Raw genomic sequence first — 25,760 nt, forward strand, 5'->3', positions numbered from 1 at the left:
AGACCATCCCCATGGAAACGAAATGCAAAAAAGCAAAATGGCTGTCTGGGGAGGCCTTACAAATAGCTGTGAAAAGAAGAGAAGCAAAAAGCAAAGGAGAAAAGGAAAGATATAAGCATCTGAATGCAGAGTTCCAAAGAATAGCAAGAAGAGATAAGAAAGCCTTCCTCAGCGATCAATGCGAAGAAATAGAGGAAAACAACAGAATGGGAAAGACTAGAGATCTCTTCAAGAAAATTAGAGCTACCAAGGGAATATTCCATGCAAAGATGGGCTCGATAAAGGACAGAAATGGTATGGACCTAACAGAAGCAGAAGATATTAAGAAGAGGTGTCAAGAATACACAGAAGAACTGTACAAAAAAAAGATCTTCACAACCCAGATAATCACGATGGTGTAATCACTCACCTAGAGCCAGACATCCTGGAATGTGAAGTCAAGTGGGCCTTAGGAAGCATCACTACAAACAAAGCTTAGGGGAGGTGATGGAATTCCAGTTGAGCTATTTCAAATCCTGAAAGATGATGCTGTGAAAGTGCTGCACTCAATATGCCAGCAAATTTGGAACATTCAGTGGTGGCCACAGGACTGGAAAAGGGCAGTTTTCATTCCAATCCCAAAGAAAGGCAATGCCAAAGAATGCTCAAACTACTGCATAATTGCACTCATCCCACACGCTAGTAAAGTAATGCTCAAAATTCTCCAAGCCAGGCTTCAGCAATACGTGAACCATGAACTTCCAGATGTTCAAGCTGGTTTTAGAAAAGGCAGAGGAACCAGAGATCAAATTGCCAACATCTGCTGGATCATGGAAAAAGCAAGAGAGTTCCAGAAAAACATCTATTTCTGCTTTGTTGACTATGCCAAAGCCTTTGACTGTGTGGATCACAATAAACTGTGGAAAATTCTGAAAGAGACGGGAATACCAGACCACCTGACCTGCCTCTTGAGAAACCTGTATGTAGGTCAGGAAGCAACAGGTAGAACTGGACATGGAACAACAGACTGGTTCCAAATCAGAAAAGGAGTACGTCAAGGCTGTATATTGTCACCCTGCTTATTTAACTTCTATGCAGAGTACACCATGAGAAATGCTGGGCTGGAAGAAGCACAAGCTGGAATTAAGATTGCCGGGAGAAATATCAGTAACCTCAGGTATGCAGATGACACCACCCTTATGGCAGAAAGTGAAGAGGAACTAAAAAGCCTCTTGATGAAAGTGAAAGAGGAGAGCGAAAAAGTTGGCTTAAAGCTCAACATTCAGAAAACGAAGATCATGGCATCTGGTCCCATCACTTCATGGGACATAGATGGGGAAACAGTAGAAACAGTGTCAGACTTATTTTTTTGGGCTCCAAAATCACTGCAGATGGCGACTGCAGCCATGAAATTAAAAGACGCTTACTCCTTGGAAGGAAAGTTATGACCAACCTAGATAGTATATTCAAAAGCAGAGACATTACTTTGCCAACAAAGGTCCGTCTAGTCAAGGCTATGGTTTTTCCTGTGGTCATGTATGGATGTGAGAGGTGGACTCTGAAGAAAGCTGAGCGCCGAAGAATTGATGCTTTTGAAGTGTGGTGTTGGAGAAGACTCTTGAGAGTCCCTTGGACTGCAAGGAGATCCAGCCAGTCCACCCTAAAGGAGATCAGTCCTGGGATTTCTTTGGAAGGAATGATGCTAAGGCTGAAACTCTAGTACTTTGGCCACCTCATGCGAAGAGTTGACTCATTGGAAAAGACTCTGATGCTAGGAGGGATTGGGGGCAGGAGGAGAAGGGGACAACAGAGGATGAGATGGCTGGATGGCATCACTGACTCGATGGACGTGAGTCTGAGTGAACTCCGGGAGTTGGTGATGGACAGGGAGGCCTGGCGTGCTGCGATTCATGGGGTCGCAAAGAGTCGGACATGACTGAGCGAACTGAACTGAACTGCTCCTTCCACCAGGGCTTCCCAGGTGGCTCAGTGGTAAGAGAATCTGCCTGCCAATGCAGGAGACGGGTTCAGTCCCTGGGTCGGGAGGATCACCTGGAGGAGGAAATGACAACCCCCTCCAGTGTGCTTGCCTGGAAAATCCCATGGACAGAGGAGCCTGGCAGGCTACATACAGTCCATGGGGTCGAGAAAGAGTCGAACGTGACCTAGCAGGTAAACAGCAACAACGCTTCTGCCAGTGATGCTGTGCTAAGATGCTTCAGTTGTGTCCGACTCTGTGACTGCATGGACTGTAGCCCACCAGGATCGTCTGTCTGTGAGGTTTTCCAGGGAAGAATAGTGGAGAGGGTTGCCATTTCCTACTCCAGGGGACCTCCCGACCCAGAGATCGAACCTGTGTCTCTTATGTCTCCGGTATTGACAGGTGGGGTCTTTACCACCAGCACCATTTGGGAAGCCCCCCCAGTGATGCTGCCACCATTTGATACATTTTGTCTTATGTGACAGGTTAATGAAGCCCACAGTTGTTCCTGTTACCCCACATGCCCAGGGTACATTGACAACCAGTGTTTGTTTAGGGCCACCATGGACAGATCCATTGCCAAAAGCTTTCCACTAGTCCTCAGACATCCTATTGTTACTGTCGTCCCTTGGCAGACAAGGAAACTGACTTTGGTCGGGAAGGAAGGGGTCTGGCCGTGTGAAGAGAAGCCTGTACAGGAGCTAGTGTAGAACGCTTTTCTTCCCCACACAGATGGGCTCTGAGGTCGACTTTATTTTTCCCATTTCATAGATGAAAAACTGAAGCTTAGAACGATCAGGTAACCTGGCTGAGGTCATGTAGCTGGTGAGGGGCCGAGCTAGGGTTTGCACACAGTCTGAATTGGAAACTCAGGTTCTTCCCACCCTAGCCGGTGCCTGCCTCCCCTGCCAGAGGCCACTTGCCCCTTGCTCTCTTCTTCCCTTTGTAACTCCGCACCACCGTCCTCTTCTTCAGTATCGCCTCCGTCACTTTGCCCAGCATCTGAGCCAGTGGCCCAGCTGAGTCTATGCTGGGCTGGGTGTTGTGAGCTGGCCCGGGAGTGCCGCTTTGAGAAGAGCTGCTGTTTCAGGTACCTGGAGAGTTAACAGACTTTAAAATATTTGTGACAAACTTTAAACACACAGTTACACACCCACATCTATGTACATATGTAACGTATATGTATATGTGTGTGTGTGTATCTGTATTTTATCTCCATAGAAGAGAGCATTTCAAACATACATTTTTTAAGCATTGCTTTTTCGGTGTGGGGCTTCCCTGGTGGCTCCAGCAGTAAAGAGTCTGCCTACAATGCAGGAGATCTGAGTGTGATCCCCAGGAGATCCCTTGGAGAAAGGAATGGCAACCCACTCCAGTATTCTTGCCTGAGAAACCCCATGGACAGAGGAGGCTGGCAGGCTACAGTCCCTGGGGTCACAAAGAGTCGGACATGACTGAGGCGACTGACACACACACAGTGTCGTTACTAGTTTGCATCGTCCCCCTCATTTATCAGGATTCTGTTTGCATATCGCCGCATTTCTCTGTAGTCCTTATATGCTTGCCATTTGTAAGGACTGTGTTCCTGTTAGCACGCATAGAAGCCTTGGTTGCCCATGTGCATAAAGCTCTTGTGGCCTGCTTGGTTGTTTTCTGCTGTAAAGAGGTTTGTTATGCCATAGGAAAGTCTCTCCACCCTGGAGCATATGTCCTTAATGAGTTAATTGTCATCCCAGACAGGCTTTGAGGAACCTAGAGAAGTAGAATATTTTATAGCCCATTCTGTGCATTATTGCAGTGTTTTGTTTTTAAGCACTTTTCAGCACTTTCCTGAGTTGTCTTTAGACACAGCCTGGGGTGGATACTCCCTGGACAGATAGGGTGACGCTCTTGAGCTTGGTCTAGAACCAGCGCTCTGAACATGGACCGGATGGAACTCTTTCTTGAAGCTCGGAGCACCTGTGGAAAGCTGCTGTTGACCCGGGATCAACTGGTCTCTGCAAAAAGCTGAGGGAGGCAGTATGGTACAGTGGTGAAGAACGTGGCCTTGGAGTCCTACCTCTGCTAATAAGTAGCTTTGTCATCTTGGAAACCACTTTTGGTCTTTTCCTTCACCTGTAAACCATGGAAATAGTATCAGTACCTGCCTCAGTGGGTCATCAGACGTAATGAGGTATTGTTGGTATGGTATTTCGAGCCATGTAAAAGAGAACTGTTGTTATTGACTCAGGTCCATGTCTCTCTTGGATCTCTGTAGCTCATGGCCCTCCTTTCCTCCCAGAAATAACTCTCCTGCTTTTTAGATGCCTGGGGCAAATACTGTTCTATACATAAACGATGCTCTTTATTATGGAAATGTAAATGACTGTCACAAAATTTTTGGAGAGGAAAAAACCCTGAATTTTCTCGAGAGAAGAATAACCATGATACTAGAATATCAGCCAAACAGGTTATTTTGAGAACAAGTGGTGGTATTACCTTGGTTGTATCCAGGGGGAGAGTGCAGTGTGGTTAATTAATTAATGTGCCCAAAGTTTGCAGTTTATGAAGGGCTAGCCTATTTGTTCTTTCTCCCAACAATCTGAGGGGGAGGGTTTCTCCATCATGACCCTCATTTAATGGATCAGAAAACCCCAACCCAGCGAGGCTTCTCCTGAGTGGAGGTTCTTTCCAGGGAGCCTCAGCTGGCCCAGGCAGCACACTTTTAGGTGTTGGGTTATCTGAGTGGGATTTGATGGGATCCTAATCGCTCGAGGATGGCCAGAAAGTTCTGCTCCTGTTTTGGCATTTTGCTTTGGCCGAGAGGACTATCTGAGGACCCACATAAGCTAGAAGGAAAAACCCAGCAATGAACTCAGCACTCATCATCTGGGAAAGGGCTGGACACTGCTGTTAGGCAATTATTGGACCTGTGAAGAGGAAAATATCAAGATCACAACTTTACAGCGTTCAATTGTTTGAAATGGCAAATGGAGCCCCAGTATGGCCGTCAGGTTTAAAGTGCTCCAGAATTAGATTAGACAGTGTGATTCCATGCTGTGTACTCATGTTTCTGGTTATGAAATGCTTCTTGCGCTTATTTTCCTTGATTGGCTGAGAAACAGCCTTGTTTCTCCTGTTACTTGGTGCATCCAAGTTTCTTTTTCATTCTGCTTGTCTTTTGTCTTCTGTCCTGTTTCAGGCCTTTAGACAGCAATGAAACAGATTCAGGAATGCGCAGCTCTGGAGGCCCGGACTGTGGGGTCTGGGGTAGGGGTGGGGATGGGGGTTGGGGAGGGTGGGACCGGCCCCAGGAGATGTGGCCACAACTCACGGGCAAGCAGTGAAGGCAGATGAGTTAAAGATCAGGAGCAGAACTCAGTCTGATCGTGTCCCATGCCTGCGGAAGCAGTGGGCCCACCTGTGAGTCCTCATTGAAAATATCTGAAGTAATCTTGGTGGAGCTTGGCCTTTTTTTTCTTTCATGTTGATACACAGCAGTAATCTCTTACAAAGCAACCTGCCCCTAGGGTGACGCGTTCTGTGTAGACTGGGTCAACAAGTTCCTGGTGGCCAGGAATAGCTGATACTGTGTCTCTCTCCAACTTAGTTTCTGTGAATCCATCACCTTTTTCTGTGCATGCGTATGTACGTGTGTGTGTATTTAAGTATATGTAATGCATTCCTGATATTCTGAGTTGATTTAGACCAATGAGTCTCAATTCCATAGTAGATACTGGGGTTGGGGCGGGGGCGCATGCATACTTAGGGGGATTTTTTCAAATTAAATATCTTCCATTCCCTCCTCCATTGTGCTAGACCCCAAGATGGGGAGGAATGGCTGAGTCATCTGCATGCTCATGTTTCCTAGGATTCTCTGGCACAGCTCCCCTCTGCCCCACCCCAAGGTGCATCTGCCCTTTGAGAGCTGGGATTAAGAAGCTGCTTAGGGCTGGCTGGTCGGTTGTCCCACCACAGGCTGCTGCTCGGAGCTGGACTGACTGAGGCTGATGATTCCAACTTGGATCTGCAAAGGAACCACAGGAGCCAGGGCACCATGTTCAGCATTTCAAAAGGCTTCACAGAATCTACACCTTTACCCAGGAAAAGGACACACAAACTACCCAAAACATCAAGTTTCCTTGCTTTTGTTGGGAATTGCAAGTCTGTATGGGTTCATGCCAATGCCAAGTTCTGATTGGCTGGGAATGACATAATAGGAATTTCTGAGACAGGATTGGTCTGACTTTAGACATTGTTACTAGAGCTGGCATCAGGCATCATTCCCCAAACTGAACATGCTCAATACCTTTAGAATGAGATTGACCTTGAATACGAGTGCCCTTACTTTCCAAATTAAGCAACCGATTGTTTCTTGTTTACTTAGCTGTGCTTATCATTATCTCACCTGTAGCAATGATTTGATTTCATAATATTACTATGAACCCTTTGTAAATGTGGATTGTTGGGTAAAATTTGGATCCGTGTTGAAATGGAACAATGGTACATGGAATCTATCAATTACTGTTAAATATCATCGTTAGAATCTTGTGGCCAGCCTGGGGAAGAGACAGAAAAAAAGGTTAGTAAAACAGCAGGTCTCATTTAGTGCCCTCATTTAAAAAATGATCCTTTTAACCAGCTTTGCACTAAAAGCGAAGATAATTTACAGTGAAGCACTGACTATTAATACTTAGTCTCTGTAGCCTCCTGGGATCCTGTTGGTTGTATGTACTTTTTTCGTAGATATATTTGATGTATACACATCATACCAAATTCTGCTTTTTCATTTTGTATTGTAATGTATAGACCTTCCCGGTTTTCTGCTTTGCTCCTATGTTTGTCATTCTTAATGGTCACAGCTGCCTGAAATAAATCTGAGTTCAGACCGGACAGTCTAGCTCAAGTGATTGAGAAGTCTGTCTGTTTGATCTTTGGTACCATGGCTGGTGGGGTCAACTCCGGCCAAGTCTGTGTGGGTGAAAAAGATGTGCTCATGCTTGCTGGGATGCTGAGAATAATAACTTACATATGCTGAATGTTCTTTTCTTTTTGTGTATGTTTGTTTTTTTAATTTTTTAGTGGCACCTCATAAGGGATCTTAGTTCCCTGACCTGAAATCGAACCTACTCTGTGCATTGGAAGCACAGAGTCTTAACCACTGAATCACCAGGGAAGTCCCTTGAATGTTATTTCTTAATTTTCCCAGCAGCTCCTGTGAGGTAGGCACTGTTATCACCATTTTATTTACATATGAGAGAAAAGAGGCTTTTTGCAGTGACTTGTCCACAGTCACATGCCGGTAAGAAGCAGTGGACCAGAGATCCGAAGCTGGGTCTCTTCAGTGCCAGAGCTCTCAACCAGGTTTTTCTGTGCTCCACGGGGCTCATCCAGTTCTCAGCTTACTTCAGAAAACTAACCACCTTCCACCTTAATCCTCACAACAAATACTTTTGTTAATGTGTACTCGAGTCACAGAGGCTTAATATTAAAACAATACGAAGTAAACGCTGCAGGCAAGCAGGAGCCCCGGAGATGCTCCCATCCATGTTGGGCATTTACTTTCGGGGTGATTTTGGCTATAAATAGCTTTTTTTCCCCTGACCTTAAAACCTAGTCCCCCAGAGAGCAGCCACCAGATTCCTACACATGCTAAAATTAGACATTACCTGTGTGCCCTGCTCCAGTCTCCAGACACGATAACAATTTTGCACATCCTCCCCGCTGCCGTTTCCTGTGGCATGCTTGGAAGTCCTTGCAGCAGTCTCTCCTGCCCGCAGCGGTCCCGGGAGGAGGCGATCCTCTGTCACCTGGACTCCTGTGTGTCTGGGGCCCGCAGACCCAGTTCCTCTGTACTTTTCCAGGAGCTTGCTTCTATTGAATGAGAAAACCTCACACATGAATTAAAGCACTCATGTCTTTGGGCAGGATTGGAAACTGGAGTTCAGACTCTAGAAGACTTCTTGGGGCAGAGGGGTGAAAAGTGTCTGGATTTACCCCCTGGGCCTTTGGCTTCCTAGTCTCTAAAATTGCCTTTTTCTGGAGCATGGCCCTCATTCTAGGGTCCTGACATTATCTGAGCTCAGAATGTGTTTTTCTTTTGTTCAGTTTCTAAGTCATATCTGTTTGTGACCTCGTGAACTGCAGCATGCCAGGCTCCTCTGTCCTCCACTATCTCCCAGAGTTTGCTCAAACTCATGTCCATTGAGTTGGTGATGCTATCTAACATCTCATTCTCTGCCACTCCCCTTCTCCTTTTGCCTTCAGTCTTTTGAGTGAATTATAAATGGTGGTTCTGCACAGTTTGGAAAACTTGTACCATAGAGGTTATATTGTGGACTGCATAAGTTTTGTGGGCCTATGAACCTAATTCCCATTTTTTTTCCTTCAGGATAAATGGATTTGGAATTTTAGACATTTGATTTACTGATGAACTTTTGGAACTCGGTCTCCTTTTGGTTGAGGATTTACTTTCTTTGGTTATTTTGGTGGTGTAAATGTTGTAGGAGGTCACCTGAGGGACTAGAGCTGTCCAGAAGGAAGTAGGGGTTCAGTTCAGGCATCACTGCTTTCATGGACTATGCTAGGATTTGACAAGTCAGAGGAGAGGGGGGAAGGCGTGTTAGTAAGGGGTGCTTCAGAAGTGGAGGTGGAAGGAGGATGGTTTGCATGTGAGCCAGTGCCTCCTACACCCAACCAGAGTACTGGGAACACTTTACAGTAACTGGAAATAAGGTTGAGTAGACAGAGGGGTGAGAAGGCAATGGCACCCCACTCCAGTACTCCTGCCTGGAAAATCCCATGGATAGAGAAGCCTGGTAGGCTGCAGTCCATGGGGTCACTGAGGGTCAGACACAACTGAGCGACTTCACTTTCACTTTTCACTTTCATGCATTGGAGAAAGAAATGGCAACCCACTCCAGTGTTCTTGCCTGGAGAATCCCAGGGATGGTGGAGCCTGGTGGGCTGCCATCTATGGGGTCACACAGAGTTGGACACGACTGAAGTGACTTAGCAGCAGTAGCAGCAGCAGACAGAGGGGCTGGGGCATATTGGGTCCTGAAGGCCAAGGAGATTAGATGAGACACAGAAACGTGATAGGATTGTGAGCAAAATGGTGACATGATGAGAGAGGTATTTTAAAGAAGACTAGTCTGGTAGCTGAATGCTATGTAGGCTGGAGACTGGGGCAGGGGGTGAAGTCAGAAAGAAATGCTGAGGTGTGAGGTGGGAGTCTACAGGACTTGGAGAACTGAAGAGAAGAGGTTTGGAGGGTAAAGAAGAGAAGACTCTTGACTGGGGCCTCGGTTGGAAGAGCAGTGGTTCCTTGATGGATGGGAGGAACTTAGTGGGCGAGGGTGGGGTGGGCAGGAATGAGATGGGTCCCTTGGGTTTAGAATTAGACTTCTTTGGTCCCAGATGGAGTCTGTGTGTGGGTAGAGAAGAGATAAGAATGGGTAGAAGAAGAATCTCTTTCCAGGGAATGGGAATAGTGATTGGTGTGGATAGATGGATATGGGAGACAAGATAGCAACTCATACTGCCTTCCTGGTGAGTTGGGGCAAGGCCGTGTGCTCAGACAGAGAAAGGAGGGAGACAAAATTGGAGGCCTGGATGGGAGACAAGGCCTAGAACCACACCAGTGGGGGGTCTGACTAGGAAATCAGTGCGCTCATTCAGGAATTTCCTGGAAACAGCAAGGACATAGGGCGGGTCTGCATGCCACAGCCGCCTCCTGGCTGGGGTCTGCAGCAGCCATGTCCGCGCTGCCCCCAACCCTCCCAGCTCCATACCCTCCCTGGCTGGGGTTGAGATCCCTGGGAGCAGGAGCACCTCTGGCCCTGATGTAGATGTCTCACAGGCAGGGAGAGCAGTGCTGATGATTTAAAGAGAGTGGTGCAGATGGTGGTTTGGTCTGAAAGTACAGATGGTGGTTTGGCCTTGAAAACGAGGCCAGCCCTTCTCTTACTTTGGTCTCCTCTCCATTGAGAAAAAAAGCCAGGCAGAATAGAAGGCGGATGGTGTTTGGTGAGAGAGGCAGGGAGTTGTGTCCCTGGGGGTCTCTGCAGGGCACTGTAGAAGTGAGGGCAGTGAGAACGTGGAGCTGGTGTGGGATGAATCCACAGGAGGGAGGAGCCAAGAGGTTGTGCTGGAAGGGATGTCTGTGCCAAGAGGAAGTGGTCGGGTAGAGAGCCTGATGGGAGTTGTCCTTAGCACAGCTGGCGCGGAGGCAGCCCTTTTGTGCAGTGTGGCATTGGGGATGCGGGGGTGGAGGGCGGGACGGATAAGGGATGCTGAGGAAGCCAGACTGACACGTGGCCTCTGTTGCCACAGCACACCCAGGTGCTGCTAATCGGCATCACATTCTCTGCGGACTCAGCCCACTCTCCACCTGTAACCAGAGACAAGGGGTGTTTCTACAGCTGGGCTAAGCAAGACAAGTCCGGAAGGTCTAGAGGTGTTTGTTAATGTGAGATGAACTGTTGCAATATTATTAGAAAAGTATTTGGACTTAATTGCCTTAGGCACATTAGTCCAAGTGTACTTAGCTTGAGCACTGGCCAAGAATTTATCTGGTGAGAAGTAGGACTCTAAGGAGGTTCTTTTCCATGGAAATTGAATTATAGACTCATAGACTGATAAAATTTAGAGCTTTCTGGAAAATTCCTTAAATACAATGGAGGACACTCTCTCCCCTTGCCCCTGATTCACAGCGAAAGAACCCAGGGTCCTAGGAGGTGAAGGGCACGAGCCCCGTCACTGTCATTTGAAGGCCTTGGTCCTCCTCAGGGCTCCTAGCCTTGCTGCCTCATGGCTTCCCTTGGTCTGCGTTTTCAGTGACTGATTTCTCTACCAACTGAGCAATTGTCAAAATCTCACACTGGGGGGTGGACTTCAGGGCCGGCTCGTATCACAGGGCTGCTGCTAAGTCGCTTCAGTCGTGTCCCATTCTGTGTGACCCCACCAGGCTCCCCCGTCCCTGGGATTCTCCAGGCAAGAACACTGGAGTGGGTTGCCATTTCCTTCTCCAATGCATGAAAGTGAAAAGTGAAAGTGAAGTCGATCAGTCGTGTCCGATCCTCAGTGACCGCATGGACTGCAGCCCACCAGGCTCCCCCGTCCCTGGGATTCTCCAGGCAAGAGTACTGGACTGCCCTCGGTTAAAGTCCTTCCCAGTCACAGCCCTCAGTGGTGGTGGAGTGAGATGGGGGAAATCTTGGAGGGGGGCCCTGTGGGCAAGTGCTTCGCTTCAGAGGGAACCACAGTGTGGACAGATGGCCGTCCAGGACTTCTGCCAGGAACCCGGTACCTCCAGGCCTTCTTGCAGGTGTTGAATGTGGCCTTGGGTGTCTTGTCTCCTTTCCTTTACCCTCACTCCATCCTTCACTTGGAACGTACTCTCCACCTGGGTCTCCACAGTCAGCTTGTCCAACCTCCCAGGGCCAGCACACACCCCACATCTGCGAAGCCCTCCTTCCTGCCGCCTTCTCTCATCTGCTCCCCTCCACTTCCTTTCACTCCCACTGCTCTCCCCTACACACACACTCACACAGACTTCTTTAACCTGATTTTTAAAACATTGTCTTCTTCAGGCCTCAGATTCTTTACCTGTACATAAAATTCTGACATAAGTATACATTTAAGCAGATATAACTGCCCTGTATCAAGATTAAGTCTATTGATACATGTATGAAAAGTATTTTTTCTCACTGAAAAAGAAAGGTTAATTTCTTTAAGTTCTCAGAGACTTTTTTCAACTTATGAAGAATTAATCAAAAATACTTTTTGCATGTGAAACTAAACAGTCAATAGATATGAGTGGATTCAGATATGTAAACTAGGTTTTCTGGTTGACTCGTATGACTGAGCGACTTTACTTTCACTTTTCACTTTCATGCATTGGAGAAGGAAATGGCAACCCATTCCAGTGTTCTTGCCTGGAGAATCCCAGGGACGGGGGAGCCTGGTGGGCTGCCGTCTATGGGGTCGCACAGAGTCGGACACGACTGAAGCGACTTAGCAGCAGCAGCAGTATGATTTGGAGAGGAAAAATTCAAGTTCTTTATTATAGCTAGAAAATATGATTGTCCATATGGGTCAGTTTTTCCCAGAGTCAAAACTTAATTCTTGTATAGGGAACAGAAAACGTTATATATGTTATATATGTTATTGTCAGTGTTTTCTAAAATGATTTCAGAGAGTAATACTTTTATGCTGATGGAATGAGGAAGGCTTCTTCAAGAAGTAAAAACTAAGAAACTTATAAAGAAAAAGATTGAGAGGTTCAACACAAAAAATATAAAACTTTGTATGTTTTTTTAAAAGACCATAATGATTAGAAGTCAGAGATGGGGAAAAATATTTCCCGCACATACAGTAGACAGAGTGTTAATTATCCATGATATATAAAGTGATTAAGAAAAATCCTTGGGCAAGAAACATGAATGGCCAGTTAAGAGAAGAGAAACAGCTGGGGGGAACATGAACTGATTCCCAAAGCACCGAGGTGCCTTTTCCCCATCCATCAGATGGGGAATAATTAAAAATAGTGTTCAGTCATGACAAGGGTTCAAGGTAGAAACTTTATGATAGACTTGCTCTGTGCATAAGATGTATATAGGAAGCTTTTCAAAGCAGCATTGTTTTTAGTGTAAAAACTGGAAAAAACTTTAATTTCTATCAATAAAGGAATGATTAAATGAATGATGGTATATCCATACCACGTAGCAAAAGTGTGTGCCTGTAAATTTATATGTATTGGCATTTGAAAGGGGTCCAGGAAATATGTGAAGAACAAAGTGCGAAACAGTATGTATGGTGTGACTAAAGACTACAAACAAAAATGGGTTTGTGTGTTTGTGTGTATTTATAAATACATATAGAAGGACAGGGTGCATGGGTGATTTTGGGGGAGAGCAGGAGAAATTTTCACTTTTCCTCTCCATACATCTGTTTTTTGAAAATTTTTTTACAATGAACTTGAAATTGTATGTTTTTTTTAGGTTGCATTGAAAATTTATATATGCTATTTGGCCTTGTAATTCCACGTCTAAGAATATTTACTAAGTGGATAATCGGGCTTCCCAGGTGATACAGTGGTAAAGAACCCACCTGCCCACACAGGAGATGCAGGTTTGATCCCTGGGTAAGGAAGATCCCCTGGAGAAGGAAATGGCAACCCGCTCCAGTATTTTTGCCTGGAAAGTTCCATGAGCAGAGGAGCCTGGCAGGCTACAGTCCATATTGTAACAAAGAGTTGGGCATGTCTGAGCAAACACACACACACACACACACAAGGAAATAATTAGAGAAGCTGTCAAAGGTACGTATAGCATCATAATGTATTACGGCATTGTGTGTAATAGCAAAAAAAATTGTAGCCCGTGTTGAAATGGTTCCATTATATTTACTTCATAAAACTTAAGTCGTGTGTGAAAGAATCTATTGCCTTGAGGAGATACTTACATACAAACAGTTAACATTTTAGAAATGCTTGCTCTGTACCAGGAACCATGTTCAGTACTTTATATAACTTGTTCTGTTTAATCTTCTGAATTGTCTTTTGTCATTCCCGTTTTGCAAATGGAGAAATGGAGGCTTGGTTAGAGTAAATAAATTTGCTTGAGGGTCAGATTCCTACCAAGTTAGTAGAACTGAACACAAAGGTCTTGCAGATTCCCAGATTCTAGATTATTTTCCAGATGCTAGGTTACTTCTTGAGTATAAAAACATTACATACATACATGCGATGTGACTCATTTTATAAAAATGAATCTTTCTGTGTCTTAGTTTTCTCATGGGTAAGGTGTAGGGGATGAGTGGCTAGTATTAATACAATTAGATACTCTGAAATTAATGTTTTATTATAAAAATTTACATACACTTATTACATGTAATCCACCCCCCCGAGATTATGAAAGTATTTGGAATTACCTAATTAATAGGATTTGGAAATACCTAAAAAGTAGAAAATAAAAATTACTGATAAGCCTGTTATATGGAGAAAACTAGCATTAATCCCCCTCCAGTCCTTTTTTTGCCTGGTGTGTGTAGATGTGAACATTATTGAGGTACTTACTGCAGAATCAGTTTCAGAGAAGTTTTTGCTGATTATGTGCCAATATAATAGAGGGTTTGTCTCAACATGCCCTTGACATCATCCCATGTTATATTTTAATGATGAAATTTGGTGACCAAAATTGTTTCATTGATTTGTTTCTTGATTCTTTGTTGTATGTAGTCAGTTGAGCTTTTTTGTTGTTAGCCTGTTGAACTTTCGGGTGAATTGGCTGTTTCTGTACTTGGGAAATAGCTACTGATGATGTCTTCCTAAAGTTGACCGTTGAAGACCTTAAGCAAGACTATTAGAAAGTCCTTATAAGCAGAAGTTTCACTCTGCCCATTGGAGTATGTTTTTCTTACAGGGATGAATTTGTGGTCTGTGGTTAAAACTTGACTTCCTGACCATTTGGAATTTGCCTTTAAAGTTTGACCTGGTGGTCCAGTGGTTAAGATTCTGTGCTTCCACTGCAGGGAGTGCAGGTTTGGTCCCTAGTGAGGAACCCAAGATCCTGCATGCCTCATGGCATGATCAAAAAATCACTTAAAAAAAAGTTTGATTTTAAAATATAAGGAATGATTGGTGAAATGTATACAGGACTTGTCTTATGCAACTTCCTGAGAGTCTATAATTATTTCAAAATAAAGTTTTAAAAATTCAAAGAGTATTAAAACTTGGGCTCCCTCCTGTAACTGAGCTTGATAACTCTTGAAGGGCCCATGGGCAGAGGGAAGGAGCAATATATGACAATAGACCCAAAGCCAAACAGTAGTTAGGAAACTGCTTTTGTTGTTGTTTTTCATTTGGAAATAATCTCAGACTTTAAATGGTTGTGAGAGTTCCCTGGCAGTCCAGTGGTTAGAACTCTTAACTTTCACTGCCGAGGGTCTGAGTTCAATCCCTGGTCAGGGAACTAAGATCCGACAAGCCACACAGTTCAGTTCAGTTCAGTCGCTCAGTCGTGTCCGACTCTTTGTGACCCCACGAAGCACGCCAGGCCTCCCTGTCCATCACCAACTCCTAGAGCCCACCCAAACCCATGTCCATTGAGTTGGTGATGCCATCCAACCATCTCATCCTCTGTCATCCCCTTCTTCTCCTGCCCTCAATCTTTCCCAGCATCAGGGTCTTTTCAGGTGAGTCAGCTCTTTGCATCAGGTGGCCCAAGTATTGGAGCTTCAGCTTCAACATCAGTCCTTCCAGTGAACACCCAGGATTGATCTCCTTTAGGATGGACTGGTTGGATCTCCTGGTTGCACAGATGAAAACTGAATAAGGAACTCCATTTACTCTTTGTCAGATTCACCCCGTTAATAGCCTTTGACCTGATGACCTCTTGAAAAAATGTGCTCTTTTGTGACCACAGTCACTACCCTCTTGCTCATCCTCCTGGAATTTTAGCACCGCAGTCTTCTAGGTTCCAGGCACTCACCTGAACAAAACTATTTACATCCAGGTTGCAGACTTCCCAAGAACCTACAGTGGTTCTGTTTCCTAAGATTTAAATATAAATCCAAGCACTTAGGCTTCAGAGGCGTTGAGCAATTGATTCCCTGCCTCTGAAATCAAATATTAATCTTCCTGCCATGCCTCCAGAACAGCCCTTCAGCTGTAGCCAACCCAGTCATTTAGCAACTGTCTTGTTCTATGTTGATTGACTTGTTTTCATCTCAGTGCCTTCCATATGCTGCTGTTTCACATCTGGCAGATTATTTTGTTCACATCACTTCCTCCTAAGTCACATAACATGGTTTTTCTGCTGAAAAAAAAAATTCCTTCTTTATTCTGTTTAGCACCATCTGATTTGGGCATATCTGTCCTGAGTTTTCATTACTTCAGGGTTGTTTTGCTTTGAACTTTCATATAGACGTCATCATATGACATCTGTTGTCTCCTTGAGACCTCCCCACCCCCGCCCCCCACGGATGGCATCGGGATTATCTTTCATAAACCTCCGTAGGCCTCAGGTAGTTGTGCCAAAGGTGTGACCTGGTTTTGAAAGAGTTACTGCATTTGGATTTCATTACCAGAACCATCCAGCAATCTATAAAGCAAACTTCTCATCACGTTGATGCTTCTGAACCCCTTTTTCCTTCAGGGATGTGGCCCTCTTCTCAGGTGGGCCTTCCTCACAGTAGGTGTGAAAGTCTGTGCAGTGGCTGCAGAGGGTGAAGCTGTTGTGTGCTAATCGTATCAGCCTTGGCTTGTCCTGTTCTACTAGGTTGGAAGAGACTTTGACTCAGTCTGGGAACCTAATAACTGATGGCATAGGAGTTCTAGGTTTCTCACAGTCCAGGTCTAAGTGCCTTGTGAGAATGCCTGTGCTGGTAGTAGAGTACCATCTTTTCTCTTTCTCCTCTCTTTTTAAATGAAGCTAAGGCTAGCACTAGTTCATTATCTTCAATGTCAATATTGATTTTTGTTTGTAAGGTGGAGTATTAACAGATTAGAATCCGCTGGCTGCTGGCAGTTCTCAGCTGCTTCATTGAATTTAAATGAATCAAGGGATGACTATTAAGATGTACTTGAGATTTTTAGGCTAAATCAGACCTGCCTATACTTGCTGTTCTTGACCCGATTCACCACTTCCTCTGCAGCATCAAGGTGGGAAAAAGTGAGTCCTGAGGCCCTTCTCTACTTTTCATAAAACTAAATCCTATTAAAAGCTTGCACAGATGAGAGATGTTAGGACATCCTCTGCAGTACAATGCAGCTTGACTCTTTCCCTCTGCCAAGAGGTGCTTTGGAATTAAGACTATTGACTGACACAACCCATGCGAGCAGATGGTGCCCATACATCATATGTCCAAGTGCAAGCTTGTCCAGAGACAGCAAATATCTTAATGGGCCAAATTTTACAAAGAGGAAGAATTTGCACAATGATCTTGAAGGATTAGGAATGCTCCCGAGAAACAAGGCATGTCCCAAACCAGGCTTGCCTCTTAAGATGCTGTGTAACTGTGCTCTCTACATCTGGAGACAAGTTTAATTTTCAGTCACAGTGGCTCATTTCCCTCCTCTTTTTCCTTCCTCTAACCTAGTATATGACTGAGAAATTAATAATAATAATGTTGATAGTAATAATGGCTACATTACTGTTTGGCTGTTATAATGTGAGAGGACCGAGGAGATGAGCTGCTGATGAGTGGGTGGCCTGGAAGGAACTCTTCTCTCTTCATGGCTCTGTAAGATCCCAGATTGAATTGTTTCAAATACAGCTAGAGGCAGGAAGGGCAGTTATTAATAGCAAACTAGTCCAGAAAACTCATGGAAAACAAACCTATCAGATTCAGAGAGGTTGTTATATCCAAGTTAATAAATGCCAACAGTGAGCCTTGAAAGTGTTCTTCATTTTTCATTGTACAATCTGATTTATTGTTGATTGGCTTTTCGTGGACTAATTAATGATGATAAACTTTTTGAGTGACTAGAAATAATATAAATTTCATGGATGTTTGCTATTTTAACTGACTTCACTGAGGTTGATATCATGTAGTTCGTGATATCCTTGGGAGGGCATGTTTGGAGGACACTGGGCTACCAGCTTGTTGAGGCCTTTGTTTTTTTATGAATTCAGGTTACATGGGAGCCACTGATGTGTTCCTTACTTTTAGACTGAATACACTATGATCCTGCATCAGTGCTGGGGCAAGAAACCCTTATTAGAGGCTTTCTCAGTCTTAGAGCTACGAACATCTTTACAAGGCATAATAACTTTACTGGAGACTTACAGTGAAGACTTTAATCAAGACCCATCCCCAGAATGGTTCAAGATATTCTGCTTCCTTGAAACAGACCTGACTAAGGTTCAGAGAGCATTTGGCTCTAAATAACTTCCCCACTCGCTAAAAGTATGAGAGCGTAAATGAATGCATCTTCGTTTATTATCTTAGAAGATAACCACATGGTGGTACATACACTAAAGAACAATGTGAGCTTTTTGAATTTTTTTAGTCAGCATAAGTGGTTCAGAGTATTATATTATTTCACTCTAAAGTTGCGACTGGTGAAATTAAAGTTATTTTTTAATTATTGTTGTTCAGTTGCTCAGTCGAGTTTGACTCTTTGTGACCCCATGGACTGCAGCATACCAGGCTTCCCTGTTCTTCACCGTCTCCTGGAGTTTGCTCAAACTCATGTCCATTGAGTCAGTGATGCCATCCAACCATCTCATCCTCTGTCACCCCCTTCTCTTCCTGCCTTCAACCCTTCCCAGCATCAGGGTCTTTTCTAATTAGTCAGTTCTTTGCATTAGGGGGCCACAATATTGGAGCTTCAACTTGAGCGTCAGTCCTTCCAACGAATATCCAGGGTTGATTTCCTTTAGCATTGACTGGTTTGATCTCCTTGTAGTTCGAGGGACTCAAGTGTCTTACGGTAAAATAGGAATAACTTAAAATTTACCATCCTCTTTTTAAGTGTACAACTCAGTAGCAAAAGTATATTCACATTGTTGTGCAGCCGATCTATAGACTTCTTTCATCATACAAAGCTCTATATCCATTACAAAACAACTCCCTGCTTCCTACTCCCCAGCCCCGGGTAACTGCCATCCTACTTTCTGTTTATTTGAATTTGAGTACTTTAGATGGCTCACAAAATGGAATCACACAGTATTCATCTTTCTGTGATTGGCTTCCTTCACTTAGCTTAATGGCCTCGGAGCTCTCAGATCTAAGTGAGGGCCATTTGCCTCTGGTTCACCTACTCCCAGGGAGATGTAGCCCTTTGACTTCCCAGCTCAGTGGGGAACACTCTCCAGTTAGGGCTTCACCTCAGCCAGCCCCAAACTACGATTTCTGCTCAGAAGATGAATAAAATGAAGGTTCCAATTTGGCAGAATCATCCATTGTTTTGAGGGCAAGAGCAGCTTCTGTAGGGCTCATCTCTCTGAGGTTCTTTCTTCCTTCGGGCCTCGTGATTCTTTACTCAGTTGTTGAAGCTTCAGTGCTTTTCAGTTTTTTTTTTTTTTTTTAATATTGATTTCACTGTTAGTTGTTTTCAGCAGAATGGTGGACCTGAAAAATAGAACCTGTTTTCCCAGACACCAGACCTCTGGCCTCTGGTGTTTATCAACATCACCTAGCTCTTGCACCCCCATCCATTCTGGGGCTGGATGGGGTTCATATTTAGCATACTTTGCTCATGACCAAATCAGACTTTTGTTTAAACATACCTCTGGCAAGAAATCATCCTAATTGACAGTGGAAGCTTTAGGCCCTCCCCTCACAAGACTCAGTATCAGTGTTAAAACCCAAGGTCTTGTGCTGGTGGCTTTGGAAAAAGGAGACTTGGTGAGAGAGAAATGACCTTTATTGACATTTCAGTTCCTGAGAGCTTGAGAAAAGGTTGTTCTCATTTATTTATTTTGAGTCCGGTTATAATTGAGTTGAGATAGCAGAGGGCAGGAGGCTACTTTTTTATGATGCTAGATTATCAGATGGATAACGAACTCTTATTTACCAGTCCTGCTGGTCACATGCTAGCTGTTGAGAACCACGCTCTCAGCTCCTGAGAGAGCAGTTCATGCTGGGGCATGGAGGGCCATACCAAGGCCAGGACAAGCAGGAATAACAAGCGTGCATGACATGCTTGAGGAGGCAGATCGCTGTGGTGGCGAATCAGGACATGAGTGTCAAAAGCCCATGTCTGACCGGCTCCCCACCCACTCATTCAGTGCTGTGTCCTTGGCTTAGTCACGTAAAGTTCCGGACAGCAGTCAGGTGCTTTTTCCCTTGACCTTGGCTGTAGGAAGGTCAGTTTTACTGGCCCTAGCTGCCTACCCATGAAGGATGGAGGGGGTGGGGGTCGGGGCTTGGAGGACTCCCTAGGAGGAAGAGGGAGCAGCCACGTGGTGATAAGGTTTGTCTAGAACCCAATCCATAGACTCTGGTTCCAGGACACAGAGTTATCCAGCAGTTTGAGTCCTTGAAGCAATCTTTGTTTATCTGACCTAGCCCCCCTCATTTGCAGATGAGCAAAAAGGGCTGTAAGATTTTTTTATTTTTAAAAAGTTGTAGTGCTGCTTTAGCCTCATGTGGCTTGTTTTAGTAAAACCTAATTTGGGAGAGTTTATTCCAAACCTCTGAAGCCACTGCTTGAGCCCTAGAGAAAGACGTTAGCAGTGGCGAGCCACACTAGCACCTAGCTCTTGAGGAGGCCCAGCTCAGGCCCAGTTGGCTGACACAGGCCACTCAAGATGGCTGTTCTCTTGCTCTCTGTACATCCCCTGCTCTACCAGTGCCTGCTTCACATACACCTACTCTCAGGACTGACCCACCTGCATATTTGCCCCAGGCCCCAGCTAGTGACTCTTCTTATCAAAAGGGGCGGTAAGGGGGCATGCCCCGCTGCTAGTTTCCCTGGTTACCAATGAGCAAACCTGATGTCAATTCCCCCTATAACTAGCAATCTCCCCTTCCTTTTGGCAGCAAAGACTGCTGCCATGTCTTGCTCACCACCCACTGCACATGGTGGATATTGCTCCAGAACCTTGCTTCAGACATGTAAACTCCCCCATCCAGTAAACCATTGATGTCTCCGTCACTGAGTCTGGGCTATTTCTTCTTCGGTCTTGAAGCTGAGCGAGTACAGCATTGTAGGCCTGCAGGGTGCAGCCCAACAAGTTTTTAAGACAGTCTAGTCAGAGATCAGCTGAGGTTCCTGTAAAGTCAGGAGGCCCGACTATGTGTTGGAGGGTTGGGCAGCTGGACCCCTAATGGCCCTGTCTGGTTGCTGAGACCACAAGCTTCTGGAAGCACTATTGTTGGCTCTTCTGGACTGGGCCTCACTGGGCCTGCAGGATGGCCCAAACCATCCTACCTCAACTCCAGAAGGGCCTCTCCACTCTTGCTCCCCAGATGACTCCCTACCCTGTTTAGCCCCCAGTCATGCTCTCTGTATTTGCACCTGTGCCCACTGTCACTTTCACTACCAGCCTTAGAGTAGCAGAGCCTTTCAGATCATCCATTATGTTATTAAAGCAATTCAAATAGCTTATTTTTCAGCCTACTGAGAATGATCAAAAAACAAACTTTCTTTTTAAATTACCTCTATAATTTTATTTTTAAATTACCCTTGTAAAAGTGAAAGTGGCTCAGTTGTGTCTTTGCCACCCCATGGACTGCAAGTCCATGGAATTCTCCAGGCCAGAATACTGGAGTGAATAGCCTTTCCCTTCTCCAGGGGATTCTTCCCAACCCAGGGGTCAAACCCAGGTCTCCCGCATTGCGGGCAGATTCTTTACCAGCTGAGCCACAAAGGAAGCCCAAGGATACTGGAGTGGGTAGCCTATCCCTTCTACAGCAGATCTTCCCGACCCAGGAATCGGACTGGGGTCTTCTGCATTGCAGGCGGATTCTTTACCAACTAAGCTATCAGGGAAGCCCCTATAAAAGTAGGTGACTGTTAAAATGAAAAATGTGTTTTGTACTTGGTATTTTTCTTCTTCCTAAGCCAACAAACATGTTGGCTTTGAGATAACAGGGAAGGATTGTCCTGGACCTGCGGCTGTGTCTTTCTCTCTTACTGCCAGCTCCTGGATTTTGACTGTTTTGTCTGATCAATAGAAATCATTCTTTTTTCCTGGCTCCAGTGGAGATAGGAGAGCCTGAGGATCATGAAGGAGCTTGGACAAAACTCTGTTGAAAAGTTTTTATGAAAGTAATTTCTCATTCGGTAGTTTGAGATGTATCTTTGTTGTGACTGGGCTCTTGAACTGTAGTTCTTGTCATCACTGGATTATTTCCTGTTTCCAGGAAGTAGTTTTTCCTGCCCTCCCTCTGCTCCCCAGCCTGATTTTTCTCCCCCATAACCTCCAAACAAACACAGGTTTACTTTTTCTCTTGTTTTATAGTCTCAGTTACTAGCATTTTGAACCTGAATGTTTGGTAGAAAACTTACATATAGGAGTGCTTCAGATTAAAGGAGCAGGCAGCATAATGTTGACCCTATGGCAGATTACCAGGGTAAGTATCAGATTGGGTTGTGTACTATCACCTGTAAACATAAACATAAGAGTTTGAGATTTGGAAAGTCTCAGTCATTGGTCCCTCATTTGACAGATGAAGATTCCGAGACCCAGAGAGGTCTTGGCTTGTTCAAGGTCCCAGCAAGTCAGCTGGAGAAGGATCAAGTGTCAGAAGCCTTGTTTCCTGGCCCCAAGGCTGCGCTTTCCTCTCTTCCATGATGCCTCGCTCATGCCGGCCCTCACCCCCAACACCCACCCTCTGTCCTGGACATGGAGAATAGACCTGTGTGTCAGGACACACCATGCCCATGCTCATCTTCATGCCTTCGTCCCTCCTTTCTAATCAGGCCTATCCTGCCACGGCCTGCCGTCAGTTTAAAGGAGCAGGCAGGTGTCCTGCCTCCCACGCTGCTCACCCTCCTCAGAAGGCCTGCAGGTCACTCCTCAAGTGCATTGTAGCTACTCTGATAGTCGTGCTTTCCAGATGGTGGCGTTCATTTCCTTCTGGTAGGACCTGTCATGATGCCTGGTTTCCTATAAATGGGCCTTAAGTGAATGGGGAGTGGGGGACGGTGTCATGCACTGGGTGTCACAGGTAGGCTTGACTTCTTTTGCTTTGCTGCCCAGCTTTTTGGGTGTCTCTTATCTCTACAGCGACTAAGCAACGTCGCCTCCATGTCTCTCACCCCAGCTCTTAGCAGAGTTCTCAGTTGGTGGTAGGTTTCAGCATTGAGACTTCATTTTCCTGCCCTTGGATTCAGCTGAAAATACAACTTTGCTTTATCTTGAAGTCTTAGAAATGGCCATGTCTTCATAGCTGCCTAAATACTCTGGCCTCAGGATACCTACCATTTGGGAAATAAGCCAGCCGGTCACAGCAATTAGTTTGCAGATGTCCTTTGCCACCCTTGGTTACTCTGCTACTTATTTGCAGTGGCAGGCTATATAAGCATTGGTGGGAGACACAAGCCAAATAATTGTTAGGATTGCTGTGAAAATTGCAGTGAAAGCCATAACCCTCCAGGATTCACTTTTTATAGCCGGAAAGCCACTGGTGAAATTTTTGTTCTGAGATCCTCAAAATCGCCAGGATGCTGCATTTTATCCTGTGGGAGTTCTGAACTAATGCTGGTAACAACTGTCGTGCAGGTCTTTCAAGCCTTGCAGTATAGAATTACTGATAGAAATGGGCCAGTTAACAGGGAGGAAACAATTACTTAGATGTTGTGAAGGAAGACAGGTTGTATGGCATTTATAACACGGGTGGGTAGTTTGCTTATAAAAGAGAATGCCTCGCTGGAATTTATCTGATGAAAATTAAACCATTAAACCTGCTCAAGTGAGAAAGGGTGGCCATCTGCCAGGTAAAAGCATAATCACCATTTAGAAGTGAGCTGTAGCCGCGCTCTGGTCCACACAGGACAGCGTCTCCCGTGGAGAAACCACTTTCTGACTTCTGGTTTTTCTTGCTGTTTTCACAGAGCCTGAGCCCTTGTGAAGCCGGCAATGACAAGTCTGAATGGTCGCCATGCCGAGAAAACCCTTGACATGCCAAAACCATCAGCCCCCAGAGTGCACGTGCAGAGGTCTGTGTCCCGAGACACTATCGCCATCCACTTCTCGGTGTCCGGGGAGGAGGAGGAGGAAGAGGAGGAGGAGTTCCGGGAGCTCCTGGAGGAGGGGCTGGACGACCAGAGCGTTGTAACGGGGCTCGAAGCCAAGGAGGACCTCTACCTGGAACCCGGGGGTGGCCATGACCCCGCTGGCCCCGGCGCCCAGCTCATCCTGGCGGATGGCCTGTCTGTGTCCCCCGCCGTGGTGCCCGTGTCCGAGAACACCGTAAAGCTGCTGGAGCCCCCTGCTCCGGCCGCACAAGTATTCGGTACAGTGCCGCTGGCTCTGTCCCCGGGCTCGTCCTCGTCAGGGCCCTTAGCTAGCTCTCCCAGCGTGTCCTCCCTGTCCGAGCAGAAAACCAGTTCTTCCTCCCCGCTGTCCTCGCCTTCCCGGTCGCCCATCCTCTCATCCAGCGCTTCGTCCTCCACGCTTTCCAGCGCCAAACCCTTCCTGAGCCTCGTGAAGTCCCTGTCGACCGAGGTGGAGCCAAAAGAGTCCCCCCACCCGCCCCGGCACAGGCACTTGATGAAGACGTTAGTCAAGTCTCTGTCCACCGACACCTCCCGGCAGGAGTCCGACGCCGTGTCCTACAGGCCCCCCGACTCCAAGCTGAATTTACACCTGTTCAAGCAGTTCACGCAGCCACGGAACACAGGTGGGGATTCCAAAACTGCACCCTCGTCCCCTCTGACGTCGCCTTCCGACACGCGCTCCTTTTTTAAAGTGCCCGAAATGGAGGCCAAGATCGAAGACACTAAGCGACGCCTCTCAGAAGTCATCTATGACCCTTTTCAGCTTTTCAGTAAAATTATAGGGGAAGAAAGTGGCAGCCACAGGCCCAAAGCCTTATCTTCAAGTGCTTCCGAGCTCTCCAATCTGTCCAGCCTGAACGGTCACTTGGAAAGTAATAACAACTATAGCATCAAGGAGGAGGAGTGTGACTCCGAGGGGGAGGGTGTGGGGAGCGACCCCGGCGTCCCCAGGAGCGACCACCCACAGTCCTCCGAGGAGCCCTCGAGAGAGGCGGAACCGAGGAGCTCCCAGGGGAGCGGGCTGAAGGAGGGAGGCCCGAAGACCGGCTCCCTGGTTCTTGAGAAATGCTCTCTGTCTGCCTTAGCGAGCAAAGAAGACGAAGAGTTTTGCGAACTGTACACCGAGGATTTTGACCTGGAACCGGAGGGGGAGAGTAAAGCTGAGAAGCTCCCAGAAGGTCCTCTCAAGCCAGAGGGGCTGGCAGACGATGGCCCAGCTCTGGAGAGTGACCACGAGGTGGACTCGGCCGCACAGCAGCTGGAATTACCCGTCAAGACACTGGGCTGCTTTGTTCTGTGCGTCTATGCGTACCTCATCCTCCCTCTCCCGCATTACGTGAGCGGACTCTTTCTGGGCATTGGCCTTGGATTCATGACTGCAGTCTGCCTGATTTGGTTTTTTACACCACCAAGTGCTCATAAACATCACAGATTACATAAACATCTACAACACTGGAACCCAAGGTCTCTGGATATCAAAGAACCTGAGATCCTGAAGGTAAGCCTCTCCGCAGCTGCTGGCTGGTAACCAGCCTCATTGTAGATCTGACTGTATCCTTTTAGTTCACTGTCTCCACAGGTGTTTGCTCAAGCAGTGTTTCTAAGACTTTGGAATCCCCAGGCACCCAAAAGACTTGTTTGGTAAACCTCATTCTAGCTCCCACTTTGCCAGTTCACCAGGTAGCTTCTCAGGGATCTCCATGGCTCTGGAGCATTTCCAGGGGCATTTCCACTCGTTTCCATTTCGATCTCTCTCTGAATTTGCCAGGCATTTGCTGCCTACTGGGGATTCATGGTAGCTGAGTCTGTTAGGATTAAATATTCTTGAGGGTAGCGCTTCCCTGGTGGTCTAGCAGTTGGGGGTGCTTGGGTTCGATTCCTGATTGGGGAATTACATCTTGTATATTACAGTGACGACTTGGCACAGCCAGATAAACAAATAATTAAAAAAAATTTTTTTGAGAACCTGGAGCAGGGTTAAAGACTCCTGAAATGCAAGAGAAGGGAAGGAGGAAGAGAAGACAGGTTTTAATGTCAGGGTTGGGCTGCTGCATGCTGCTCTGTGCACAGTGGGGCCTGGGCTTGAGAAGGAGGCATTACCTTTCTGTGCCTGTCAGATTTTAGGATTTGGACCTCCTGAGGGGT

At 46.0% G+C, this 25,760-nt stretch overlaps 1 protein-coding gene across 2 annotated transcripts in view; it reads left to right on the forward strand.

Annotated features, from left to right (window-relative positions):
* The window catches only part of TEX2 (testis expressed 2), a 110,918-nt gene that overhangs the window by 21,112 nt on the left and 64,046 nt on the right, over positions 1-25,760 (forward strand). For both annotated transcript variants that reach the window (XM_040244972.1, XM_040244973.1), the window contains exon 2: positions 23,451-25,113. In XM_040244972.1, coding sequence (XP_040100906.1) covers positions 23,476-25,113 — 1,638 coding nt within the window. In that variant the 5' untranslated portion in view covers positions 23,451-23,475. The remainder of the gene's footprint in view (positions 1-23,450; positions 25,114-25,760) is intronic.

The sequence above is a fragment of the Oryx dammah genome, unplaced genomic scaffold (genome assembly GCF_014754425.2).
Source record: "Oryx dammah isolate SB20612 unplaced genomic scaffold, SCBI_Odam_1.1 HiC_scaffold_8, whole genome shotgun sequence".
In the NCBI taxonomy this organism is placed as follows: domain Eukaryota; kingdom Metazoa; phylum Chordata; class Mammalia; order Artiodactyla; family Bovidae; genus Oryx; species Oryx dammah.